General features: G+C 38.2%; 1 protein-coding gene across 1 annotated transcript in view; it reads right to left on the bottom strand.

Moving 5' to 3' along the window:
• The window catches only part of SUCLG2 (succinate-CoA ligase GDP-forming subunit beta), a 132173-nt gene extending 131921 nt beyond the window's left edge, over positions 1-252 (bottom strand). The window contains exon 1 of the mRNA XM_061455815.1: positions 86-252. Within this exon, the coding sequence (XP_061311799.1) occupies positions 86-169 (84 nt within the window). The 5' untranslated portion in view covers positions 170-252. The remainder of the gene's footprint in view (positions 1-85) is intronic.
• Between the last annotated feature and the right edge of the window lie 13822 nt (positions 253-14074).

Genomic DNA, 14074 nt, shown 5'->3' with positions numbered 1-14074 from the left:
CTGCTGCGCTCCCACCGCCCTCCCTCGGCACCTGGGCCAGGAACAGGGCCGGCGGGATGCGGCGGCCGGGGCCGGGCTCACTCACCGGGAAGCTGCCCCGCAGGCGGGCGGATCTCAGGACCAGGTCCCGCAGCACAGCCCCCGCCTGCCCAGCCAGCGGAGCCGCCATCTTAACCGCGCCGCGTGCTCCCCCGGCGGCCGCTGTCTCCGCCCTGCCCCGCTCTCCGGGCGGAAGCTCGGCGGGGCCTCGAGGCGCCCAGCCCGCTGCAGGGGAGGAGAGGGGCCGGGCGGTCAGAGGTGGGGTCCCGTGAGGACAGCCTGGGGTAGGGTGTGTGGGCGAGCCGGCGAGAGGGAAGGATGTGGGGGTGACCGCGCTGAGCGCGTGTGGGTGCGGGCACAGCAGTGGACAGCGATGTGCGGAGGGGATGGGTAGCGTGAGGTGAAAGCTTTGAACTGCTGGAGGCACTGCTTTGGCTAGTTTGCGTTCTTTCTTCCTTTTTGTTTTTCATGACTAAAAGCCCTTTTTTATTTAATAGGAAATGTTAAATTAACCCAAGCTAATAAGCCCTAATAAGGTCTGCTGGGATCCAGCTGACTCTTCGTAGGAACTTTAATCTGAACTCTACAAAATGCCTCTGTTTGTTCGTTATCCACAGGTAAAACCTGTTAGTTAAGGCCAAAGCTGAGATGCTGAACTCAGGCCCCCCTGGGGGACAGTCGTTAAGGCCAGAGCCCCTGGTAACTTACGATTTATCACATAGATATACAATCTACCATATGATTTCCCAATCTGAGCTATGGTTTCATGAAATTGAGTCATAAAAGTGAGAGCTGTGAAAATCCTAAAATCGTTTGGACCTTAAGATCATCCATTATTCCATCCATCAGGAATGACTTAAGGGCTGGTGTGGACACAAGTGAAACCTCAGTCTGATGCAAGCTCAAGAGTCAAATGGTCCTTACAGCTACAGTCTCTGTGTGACCCCACTGAGTATTTCTGTTTCTAGTTAATCCACCTATGAGTAATGGAGAGCTGGCTTTAGCTTATGCAAGTTGCCAGTTAATGATGGTTTGGGGAAAAAAATACAAAAATTAAGGAGCAGATGAGATGCCCTTGTGCTTTTACAAAGGTTCATATAAAATTCACCTATATTGAAGCATGCAGAGTTTAGTATTACATCCAGGCATTAGTTATGCTGAGCATTACTTAACACAGTTGTTTATGATGAAATAGTTGGATAAACAAAACAGTCAAATCCCCATCTTTAGTCCAGGATGTGAGTGGAACAAAGGAGAATGCACCTGTCAGTGCTTAAAGCTTACACTCCTAAATGTGTTTTAAAAAAAACAGAACTGAACAACTCCTTTTATTGGAATTTAATCAGCTAATAAATTATACTCCTATTAGAAAAAAAAAAACCTGCAAGTTCATAAAAACTGAGGTGCTAGAAAAATCTGAAATTGGACAGTTTTGTCTTTGTCATAACAATTTAAGTAATACAGTGCATTTCAATAAATAATCTGAAGATGCAGCTTTCTGATAGCATTGAGCAGTAATGTATGGTACCCAGTATTAACCCAAGTATTACTGTGTGCTTGTTCTTTCAGGGTGTTGTATACTGACTTTGGTTATGATGGAGGAAATACAATTTGATTTTTAGTTTCATGACTGTGGTTCGGTAAGCACAGTGTTGCCTATTCATACAAACTATTATGGCTGTCTGCATTAGGTTTATATATATAACAGGTATATAAGCTTTCAGATAATGTGTGTGGATTGCATGCAAGGCTATCGTTTAATGCTACGAGGAACACTTTCACTGTGTAATATAAACAGTGGAGAACCTTCTTTACTATATTTTTTAATGTTTAGTAAATGGAAAAACACCATGCAAACACACAGTCTGGGTTAGTCACCAGGATATGATTCTTTTGTATCTCGAGGGTAGAAGATACCGGATCTTTAAAGTCTGAGGAGAAAAGATACGAAGATTCATTGTCTTCACATTCAGTTTCCTTCTCTGTTATGTGTAAACCAATGAAAATTTACATTGAACAGGTCTCTGAAGCAATTTGCAGAGCAAGCAAGAGCCGGATTTCTTGGAGTATGGGATAGCAAGACGTGCGTGGGTGCGTGACAGAAGAGACATACATTATGAATTATTGTTAGAAAACTCTCTTGGGATGCAGGAATTTGGGAACAGCCAAGGAGTTGTCTAAAGACACAAATGAGGAGGGGGAACTGCAAAATAAAAAAGGGAGAGAGGCTGATTTCAAAGGAAATGTTCTAGGTTTCCAAACATTCCTCCCTGTATCTTATCATGGGTGTGCAGCATCTGAGCGTGCTGCCCTTCTCGTATCTTCACCACGATGCATGAAAAGCTAGATTGCAGCTAAGTGTTTCTGCAGTATTCTACTTAATGCAGAACAGCCAGTAATGTTTTTGCAATTAAGTCTAAAATTCATTGTATAAGGCATACCTCTTCAGAACTTATCCTTAAGCCTAAAGAGTTAATACAATTCAAGTGAAAATATTTTTAAAAAACAAAAGTGGTCACTGTAGCACAGTTAAACCACAATTTTAAGTGGTTTGACATTTCCTATTCATTGCAGCAGTACTTGTTAACAATGAAATAGTATATTCATTTTCTCATCCAAACAGTTTACTTCCCAAACCATTATTTGCTAAAAATGGAAGTCGCACCAGCACACGGATAATGTATCCAGCCGTTTAGAAAGGTTGTTTATCATTAACTTTTCATTTAGCCATAAAATCATTGGACAAATACAAGCTCATTATAGAGAGCAGAGCTGAATGGTGGGGGTTTTTCTTAATAATTCTTCCTGAGTAACATACCTAAGTTTATGCTGATACATGTCAGGAATAAATCCACTATTGCAGCAAGGAAGCAGGGATCATTTGTATTTTCATGGGTAGGATACTGTTCTGATTTAGACTCAAATAGAACTAGGCCAAATAAATCTTTTCTTACACTATTAGTCTTACAACTTCAGTAGAGTACCTGTGAGTCAGGTGAGCCATCGCATGTTCAGTTTTGCTTACTGATGTATCAGATGGTTGCTTGAGTCTATTCTTGATGGGGTATAGCCTTTTTTTTTCAGGAAGTGGTGGCATTATTTCATCATGTGTGTATTACCTTGAAATTATTCTTGTGTCGACTACAAATCTTGAACTTCCTATCACATAGATTTCCTAGAGATTAACATAGTCTCTATGAGACAGATACATCACACACAGCAAGAAATCACCCCAGAATAATGCATGAGGGTAGTAAAACTGCAACAAACTCACTAAAATAGTCCCACCATAGGTGACTGAAGAGTGGGAAACAAGACCATAGACTGACTCTTAGCGGTGTCACTACAGAGTTTGAGTCCTAATGTGCAAATCCCTCTCAGTCTATGATACTGTCTCAGTCGTTCACTATTGCTCATTCCTTTTCTCTGTTCATCTCAGCTTGTCTCCAGTGTAAAACCAAAACGAAAAAAATATGCTAAATGGTAAATATAGCAACGAGTGGAGGAAAGGGTAACAAAAGATTAAAATAGCAGTGTTCAAGTCTAGAGAACAAAAGAAGAATTAAAATGAAAATAGCGTATTAGAATTGTTAATTACCCTCTAGGTCACTGAACTCAGTCATTCCATACAGCGACAAAATTTCCATTCATTAAAAAATTATTTGAATATAATGGAAAGGATCCTGGAAGCAAGCAGGATGGGGTAGGTGTTGAGTAGGTAGGATCAGATTTCTGGTCATGTCTTCAGCAAATACATGGGCTCTATCTACTGTTGCATCATCAATATATGTAAATACCAGCTTGCCTTTTTCATTGTCAGATGGTATCTGTTGTATGTAGTGAACTTGTATGAGGTTAGGAGCAAAAGAATAAGGGGAAGTCTCTGAACAGTCTTTGCGTCTTTTGTTTGATGCTGTGGAAAGCCAGGGCATGCATTTTAATACTGTGTGATAACTTTGACATGCAGTTAAAGCTAAAAACTGGAAAGAAGAGCCTGAAACAAGGAAGACTCTACATAATAGCATGTAGGAATAAAGAAAAAAATGTAATGAAGTAACCCACTTTAAAAAGATCTATAACAAGAGAGGCAATACCAAGGGGAGCAACAGTAACAATAATGCACAACATTTTTAATATCTGACCATCTGACTCTGTGTAAAAAGGAAACATTCAGGAATTATGACATAAATTAATTGGCTGAAAACAGTAGGAGCAACGCATCAATTTACAAGACATGTACTGCTACCTTTTGCCAGAGCTTTGCTGTATAATAAGGCAGACAGGGGAGTTCAGGTTTCTCAGCATAAAGAGAATGTGGGTCTATAACACTCAGTTCCAACAATGCTGAGAACCCTGATATTGTGGGTAGAAAGACAATTTTATTGAACTTCTGTCAGAGACAATATGGAATTGTGAATACAAAAAGTGTAAAGATCTGAGCTGTGGGATACAGTGGAAGAAAACAACCTCTCAGAGGCTGGACCTCTTTGATAAGATGTGACTATATCCCTGCAAAGACTTTGAAGCCTTTAAAAAGTATAGACAATCTAAATTCAGGAAAGAAATGTCTAACAGTCTGAAAAAAAAAGAAGCTAAAGAGTTACTTGGGGGAAAGGAATGGAGGTTAGAATAGCAGCAAAACAGTGATGTAATGAAAAGGCAGGCTTTGTCATGTGTGTGCTAAGCAATTCAGCCTGTTCTGTAAGCAGACATCGTAAAATACAAACACTGGTTTATTAAATATGAAACAGAATCTTGCCTAGATCAGTAATATACTGTATATTGTATTTAAAAACCTATTTAACAACAATTCATTATATTTAAAAACATATTTAACAGCAAGCTATCTAGAGTGTAAAGGAAAGCACAGATGAAGAGATTGCCCAGACAGTCAAATGTGGAACATCCGTACCCAAGGGCACATGCTTAATGATAAGAATCTGTGAACTCTATATGTGCTGTGCACTAAAACTCTTAACTGTTTCCCAACAGGGCTGGAATACCTTTGTGGAAGAAAGGCAAGATGTCGTTGCCTTAAGAGAAATTATTAGGATTCTAACACAACAAGCTTTGTTGCATAGGATTCAATGTGAGCTGTACAGTACCTACAAAAAGGTGAGCATTTTCCAGGAATGAAACCTGGATACTACATGAGAGGGTAGACAGCTGTAGCTAAAAAAGCAGTGTTTGCCTTTACCAAAGGGAGGCTAGGCAAATTAGGAAACCTATAGGTGTTCGCATCACATCTAGTCCATGTTTTAATTCACAGGTTGCAAAATACCTTATAGCATGTGGTCCTAACCTGTTACAGGGCTTGAAATAGTCTACTGTAATTATTTTTGAAACCTGTAGGGTGAGAGGGCTGCTAATACGTGAGGGGTAATTTTTTCCTGATGAATTTTATGGATTGCAGAGGGAGGGAAATTGATTTTTCTGCCGAATTAAGTATTGATTTAGAAGTAGCTTTCTGTGCTACCTAGTTTGGGGTCACAGGGTACTATTTCAGTGGATTTTGTAGATTGCTTGCTGTGTTTTCCTATTTTAATAAGATCTTTTGGCATGGATGCAGGTTTCACTTTCATTACAATTGGTTGGGCACCAGCAAGTGGTTCAGTGATCACGGAAGTTCATGAACACCATAACCTTTCTGAACAGCCTCACAAAGGAGTGCAGCACTGTGTAAAACATCTTATAGAAAAACCTGAATACACTGCTAGAGAAAACTGAACTGCCTAAACATAAAGCAGGGTGACAGCAGTTACTATGGCATTTGGTGCATAGACTCACTACTTTGTCTAGACTGTATATTTGGACATTCACAAGTGTCATAAAATCTAACTTTTGGGCTTGTACTTTATACTGTGCAGAGATCTGGTGAGTACTACACGCTGTACTATACCATATAGGGGACATTATATGTGCTGGTATCAGACCCAGTACAGACTATCCTGGGTTACTGGGTATCCTACATCACTTTGCCATTCGACAATCATTGCCTCTCTGGACTGTTGATTCCTTTTCAGTTTACACCTGCTTCCATTTCCTCAGAGAGTTTCAGTATTTTTTACACTTTGTATTTTAGACATTAAGACATTTAATTTTTACTTTTTTCTGCACTGACCCCATGTCATTCATTAGTGGACAGTGTGATCATCAAGACTTGAGGGGTTTGCAGTGAGAGAAGGTAGATGTCAAACATGAATTTCTCCCAAAGTGCTTCCATAAAAAAGGCCAAAGTTTGTAAATTTTCCTTCCATTTTTGCTGCGTTGTCTGGGCTCAGCTCTGAGACAGCTGTGAGGAGACAAGAGTCTCTGCAAGTGCCAGTGCATAGATCAGGTCGTGGTGATCTATTTTTTTAATCTGATCCCTTTGGAATAGAAGCTGCAAGTGAATAAAAATATTCCTACATGTAGTGGCAAGGGGTGCTTTCAGGTGTCTCTTTTGCTTGCTTATCTGTCAATTGTTTGAAAACGAAAGTGTAGTGAAAATGTAAGTTTCTGCAGTAGAAAAAGTGGGCTGTGATTGTTTCTGGAAGTGCCTTCATATTACATGCAGGAAGCCTTTAGAGCCTGATAAGAACATAAATATAATTCTGTAAGAGCCAACCACACCCACAGAGGACTGTAAATATTTTCCTGACCATATAGCCTAAATAGTTGACCAGAATTCCTGCTTTGAATGGTGTTTGCAAATTCTATGAAAAATCAAAGTGAAAATAGAAAGCCTATTAAAAACAAAGGCTCTATCCCCATGGGACCATATCTGTGTGAACAGATGAGTAGGAAGGGTACACACTCATGGTTGCTTTATACATAGATGTGTGGTAAAAGAAGCTGTGTCATTTAAAGATGAAGGAACAGCTTCATCTTGGGTAAACATTTTTTAGCCTGTGAGCAGAATAACTCCAAAATGTTTTGTTTATGAAGATTGTTACAATCTGTAATAAAAAATAGACATTCAACTGATTTTAAAAACTCATGGTTATGGACACATACAAATAAATCACACCTTCAAATCTTATGTGCATGTACACTACAGGTTTTTCATGTTTCAGAAAGGGATAATAGAAACTTCTTTTTCTACTAGTAGAGCTAGAAGAATCAAAAAGAACTTCCCTGTGGCTTATCTTTTTAATAGCTTCTACAAAATTATGTAGGAATTATCATATTTTTAATTAATATGCAGCTGTTAAACAGATCAAAATGGGAATGCTTTAGCCATCAGCTTGCATGTAGCAGAGCCTAAAAATTCCTTTTTTTTGCATTCTGCACCAAAGAGGAAATTGGAATAAAATTTCCCCGAGCAACTGATAGTTCTAGTATCCATCTGATTTGGTAGCATAGCATTTGCAAGCTTAGCTGTTTAAGACTATCAGGTATAGCTTCTGCTATTGTTTGTCCTTACTAAATGTGTTTTGATGGTTTTGTTTCTCTAGGAAAGTTGGGAATGTTGTGGTGTGTATAGACAAGTCTACAATCAAAATTCTACCCCAATGAGTATTTTTGGGTATCAGGCTGTGCTTCAGAAAATGCTGAATTTTTTCTTAAATAGAAAACCAGTGAAGACCAATTCATTAAGAACAACAGCCATAGGAGGTATGTGATTTGTTTTGAGAGTCATTTAGGCTCAAAATGTGTACTGTAATAAAAATTCTACAATTCTACATGGACAGCTCATTTAAAGGCTGTGATGATTTTATGTTTCAAATTAAGGTAATATGCATCTAAAGTGTAGTATCCTGAGAAAATCGCTCTTTTATTCACTTTAGATTTAGCTTATTTCGACTTTTAACGTATTTTTAATGAGTGTTGAGCTATAACTGAAATGAATCAGTTTGTAACTCAAGGCTACATGTGGCTTACTTGATGGAATTCAGAGTAGGATTCCCCACAATAACAGAATTTGAAGGGATAAATGCCAAGAGTAAACTTTCTTATCTCCTCTGGTTTCTGGGGACATAGTTATTACAGTGTCTATGGCCCGTGGTTCAGTGCTTTACAAAGTACTGACTTTACTAATACTAATCAACCTGCAAATATTAATGCAAGTGTATAATGTAGCAATATCCAAGTCACAAAGTGCTATTTTTAATTGAAAGAATTTAAAAATAAATACTCCCCCAAATTCTGATGGAATTTATGTGTACATAAGACTTCATGAGTGTTTTCTTAAATCTTTGTATATAATATTGCCGGCAAGGAAAGAAAACAACACTGTATGACTCGCCTGACACATACAGCTGGCTGCCATGCTTCAACTGAAAACACAGCTATTGCCACCATATAAAATTGAAACATATTACATTTAATTCATTACATCAGTACAACAAATAACTGAGAAATTTGCAAAACACATCATTGTTCTGTGAGGAAGAGAAGTATATTTTAGGTAATAATTGTTATGTATTAATCACTTAGCTTTAATGCTAAGTATGATCTTGTGATACAGCATATAAATATGAGCTCCAGTCAATAAACAGGCTTGTGAAGGGATTCAGTTCTTGTTCCTGGAGAATCAAAATGAGTCTTTGTTTTAACCCCCACCTCTCAGTGTAAGGAGCAGTTAAGTTCATGCTAACTTATGTCAGAAGCATAGACTTCAGCAGTCACACTGCACCTTATACAAACCTGTCACCAGTATATCTTGCAGAAGTCTCATGCTTTTCCGGCCTCTGGGAATAATAAGTCAAAGGTTTCTGGCACCATATAAAGCACAGAAGATATATGTATGTATATGTGTGTGTGTGTGTGTAGGTGCATACACATACAATGGAGAGCTTTACTGACAGAAGATTTATATTCAAATGTATGCTAAAATATTATATAAGGTCTATTGGGTGTTTGTGACATTAGGAATTCTGCAGTATTTCCCTTCTTAATTCCTCCAGTTTCTTCCTGCTTATTCAAAATTGTGAGGAAGTTTCAGTACACCTAATATTTCAGGGATTTCTGGCAAGCACATAGAGATTAATTACATATAACACAAATCGAATTGTTAAAAGCCCAGTCCTGCCTTGTTGCATCTGTGCTGTCAGACTGAACAGGTCTGTCTTAATAACTTGAAAGGCTGAGAGAGAGAGAATCAGCTCCATAAAACTCTACCCAAATGAGAAAATCAGTCCTCGATGAACAGTGAGTACAGACCATCAGAAATCATTTTTCTTGATGGGCAGATGGAGAAATGTGTTTTTGAAGGTAAGCTGTTAGATTTTTGAAAGGCAACTATCAGGGGTCATTTTAGCTTTAGCTGATTATCTCTTAGGCTTTAGCTAAGACTAAATGGCAAGTTCAAAAGTTTGATATGTACAGCTGTGGTGTGCAGAATGAAAGGTGCTTAGTGTAGATTCAAGTAGAAGAAAATAGGCAAAGTCCACGAAAAATAAAGTCTTTCCTTTTAGGACGGACAGCTGAAAGCCAGGGATTGCTTCATGTTGTGTCAGACTTTATCTAAGTGAAACAAGAGTACATGTTTGTTATGCAAGCATGTTTTCCTCCTCTTTTTTTTCAAAGAATGCTGTTTTTTTATATGTAAAATACTCAGTCATTCCCTAGACAGGTAAGATGGTCTGCAACTTACAAAAAAAAGAAGTCAGCAGCCTCCTGGTCAGAAAGGCATCATCAGCATTTCCTTGTCTTTGTGATGTATTTTGAAGCCACTGAACGAAGATGAAGCAAAAGCTCATGGAGAGGCTTGGTGCTAATGTATTTTCTCTTTTTTTTTTGTTATCTGCTAAAGAGTACAGTACTCCCATAGAGCAGCTCTGCTTTACAGACAAGGTTGCCATCCTAACTTCATCCTGCTCCTCTGTAACTTAGCGCTCATGGTGTCTCAAGGCAAGTGATCTGCAGTATTTCTGACTTCTTCTCAGATACTGTCGTGACACCTAAACAATGGTACAATTTTAAGGCAATTCCCTTCATTTGTTGAAGTAAGCTGAAATTTTCATCGGGGAGCTGTTGCTTCTCATTTATAAAGAAAAACATCAGCTATGATGGTGATAATACAGAAAGCCTCATTAATTACAGCACACAATAAAGAATAAAGTGAGTGTTAGAGAAGCCAAGCAGATGGTGCATTATAAACAGACTTTTTAAACAGTAACCTTCACAGTAGGGAATGTTGTAGGTAAGAGTGCAACTTAACTTCATTAGAACATTTTTATTTCTATGTTTAGAACATAAATTTATTTCCAGATATGTTCTTTGCTGAAAGTTAAATATTCTGGAAAGCCTGAGAAAAACAAAAAGCAATACAATTGCCTTCTAATTACAGAGATTACAGGGCGGAGGGTAGAGGAGAAAGGGAAATGCTGTCATGTTTTTACTGTTTTCTATCGTTCCTTCTGCAGTTTTGAAACCTGCTGTAAAGAAAACTTTGCTAAAAACTTTTTAGGAAGAAATTGGGTGGTTAGCAAAGACAGAAACAGGGGCAGACATAGCTCTCTATTTTGGGAGTGTGGAGTTGGGAGAGGGGAGGCTTAGAAAGCATTGCAACAAAGGAGGAGCCTTTGAGGTACCATATTCCCAAAGGGAAGGAAGAGGAGGGTGAGAAAATACTGCTGTGTGTTAGTGGCAATTTTAAGGGACAAACCCAGTAAAGATTTCTCCATCCATATACACCATTCCTGTATGCCTAGGAAATTAAAATGTAACTGTTTCCCTTGCAAGCATCCAGAAAAGATCTGTACTACAAACCTATAAAATATTTTATAAGAGAAATGATACCCATACCATAAAAATAGCAAAACTAAGTCTGTGTGGTTCAAGAACTCAATTCAAATTCAAAAACTTACTGGTGGGTTTTATATTAATAAATTACATGAATGCTAAGAAAAAGCTTCTCTGCTTCAGTGCAGCAGTGCAAGAATATTGTTTGTATCTTCTAGGTAACTTAACTGACCAGCCCCAGGAGCAACAGATGCTCAGTTAAGATACTTTGCATCCATACCTACAGTCCTTGTAGGCTGTCTAAAATCAGCCTGCATGTAAATCCCATCTGCCTTTGCAGACACTGCAGTGGAGCAACCTCAAGCCTTTTTTTTTTTTTTTTCCCATTATCCTATGATTTCAGCAGGGTAACAGGCAGTGATAAAAGGACTCACTCTCTGCAAGACCTCCCTCTTTCATAGATCTGGTTCTTTCAGCTATGAGCTTCCTACTGCCTTAGTGACACACATATTCCACTTTAACTTATTGTTAACGAAAATCTAAGATTCATGGCAATACACTGACATTCCATTACTTTTTTTCTTCCTGATGTACTTCGCAATTACATCCAGTTTATTTTTAGTTTGGACATCCAATGGCAAGAAAAAACAATCAAATAATCTATATTAAAAATAGTTAAAAAGGAACATATTCAGAAAATAATTTAGTACTCAGACAATTGTTACTTCCATTCTGAAGTGTACAATCAGGCGGAATTGGAGAAATTAATTTTGTTCAGCCTTCTGGGTTAGCATATGTTTTCAAAGTGGGCAGTAAGAAGCTTGGATTCCTTATTTCTGTCTCAAGCTTTTTTATTTGTTACCTCTGCAATTGCAGTTTGCCTGTATAAATATCCAGTGTTCGATAGTATTTATAGAGAATATTCAGAGTCTTCTTAGGGTTTTGGCTGTTTTTTGAAGTTCTAGGGTGATTCATGACCAGTCCACCCATAAATTATCCCTTATTTTACAGGTTAGAGTGTAACAGCTCCATATGATGCTACCACAATTCTCATTTGGGTACCATTACCACTGACCTCAGTGTGCTAGTCCACAAGAGGCCACATAGCCTTAGGCAGCTCATGGTTTGGGGTTTTTTTTATGGACCAGTGGCCACATTTATCTGTTCCTTGAATGGGGCAGTAACAAGAGACAAACCCTGTCTCTTGAAGAAAACTCACAGTTGTTAATGAAGCTTTTAGATATCCATCTGACAAGGCATCTAGCTCATGTGTTCACAGAGCACTTGGTGTGAAACTGACAGCTCTGAGACTTAGGAAAGGAGCTCTTTGCTGCCATCTCTCAGTGAACTGGGAAGAGGGGAAGATGTATGTACAAACTTTTTAGCATGTTCGTTTGCCCCCACTACTCCTGAAGAGCATTTTTACTGATTTGTTAAGGAATCATTAACGTTTGGAAAATCAGAGAAAAGAAACAACTTTATATGTGTTGTATGGTGATGAAAATCAGAACTGTGTTTAAATATAATCTGTTTGGGTGGTATCATAACTGAACCTTAGTCTTGAATGGGATAGTAAATGAAGCTGAGTACATATGAATATATAAGTACATCTATTCTGAACTGACTGGATATGTTGAGTGTGCTGAAAAATGGAGTGGAGGCATCAGCATGACAGGAGATGATGGTAGCATCGTTTAGGTACAGTGATACAGAATTAGCAGTGACAAAGGGTGCAAATGGGGGAGACAGTAAATTGCTTCTTTTATGAAAGGAGGCAGCCCTTCTTGAGAGTATTTGTGGATTTGTCTGTTCCGTTTTTTGACAGTAAATGATAGGTGCAGCTGGTGGGTAAACTTATGAAATTTGTTCACCAAGTGTTCAAATAGAGTTATGGAGTGTATGCAAAGATGCTGTGTGTCTTCATGGGTGCAATAGAAATGCTTTAAATATTGACATTTTGTAGAAAGATTGCGAAGCGGTGCATCAGTGTTGAAATCCATTTTATCTTCATTTCCTACTTTCAGAATGAGACGAAGCTCTTCAGAAAGAATTAATACTTCTTGGTGAATTCAGAGAAAATGTTTTAGTTTCTTAAATGAGTTTATGAGTTATGTTTTGAGCTAGTCTTTGCAGGTTTTAAGAAAAAAGCATAGTATCTGAACCTGCTCCTTCTTGTTAGCAACAATATTTGGAGGAATAATTTAATGTTTATATCATTATGGCAAGTTTCTTTAACACTGTATTCATGAATGGTCTCATTAAAATTCAAGAGCATGACTATATGGCAATGCAAGCACAGGGGTTGACCCAGAAGAGGAGATGTTTCTGTGACACCCTCTAGGGATTTCACTGTTGCTATTGAGTTTACAAGAAGGCATTCAGATGGTACAGTGGTGGACAGCAATATAAAACCCTAAGAAAGATGGATGGACATGATTAAGTGTTTAGTGGCCAGCAGTCAGTACCTTTTTCCTTCCTTTCAGGTCCCAATCCACATATGATATGCTGTTACCACTTTTAGCTGCAGGGTTGGTCATTAAACTCAAGCAGAAATAGCTGGTATGTTTAGGTCTAGAGGTCTCCAGTTCATTGCTTGTTTATCTCTGTGCTGCACTTTAACATTGTTACAATATTGAGACCTAAATAAACAGCAGAGTCATGAATACTTAATTTGCTAAAAACTTTATTCAAATATCATTAATCTCTTTACTTCTCAGCTATTTTGTTTGTTCCTTGGAGAATTTACAATTTCCCTTGAGATTGTGGTCTGTTGTTACTCTTTCCAAAGGAAACATAGAAATCATATTTTAACCAAAAAGGGTTTTATCTTCCCTTCATGTTCTGTTTAATGGTTTTTAGTTGAATAGTATGAACTTTTCTAGACACATTTCTGGGATTTATGCATTAATATCAGACTCCAGATGGAGAGGCTTTTTATCAGATGAGCAAACCTGGGAGGAAGTCTTGAATGTTAACACTGGGGATGGAGACTGGTACAGTACTCTTTCTTTAAGCAAGTCTGATTGCATTTGAATGACACAGAAGATAGAGTACTTTTCTTTTATTCACTTGTTCTATTATTCCCACAATAAACTATATAAGCTCAGTAGAAATCTTCTAGGATGAGGAAAAAATTTTAGCAAGGTGTACTAAGAAGCAACAAACATATTTTGTAGTTTACTATTTCTTGAGACTGGATGGCCAGCTTTCTTAAGAGTGCTTTCAGGTCCTGCAGATCAACATTCCGCTAGGTTCTGATTTTAGTGGAGTTAATGGTATTGCTGTCAATGCTTTGCTATACAGCAAGAAGTCTTTCTGGAATCAAGCATGTGGTCCTTCCTTATTCAAAGAAAATTCAGCTTCTTTT

This window comes from Pezoporus flaviventris, unplaced genomic scaffold (genome assembly GCF_033815535.1).
Source record: "Pezoporus flaviventris isolate CSIRO_AGI_PZ_B2104156 unplaced genomic scaffold, CSIRO_AGI_Pfla_v1 ptg000021l, whole genome shotgun sequence".
Taxonomy (NCBI): domain Eukaryota; kingdom Metazoa; phylum Chordata; class Aves; order Psittaciformes; family Psittacidae; genus Pezoporus; species Pezoporus flaviventris.
Note: the sequence above shows the minus strand (reverse complement) of the source record. Positions and strands in the feature narration are given on the sequence as shown.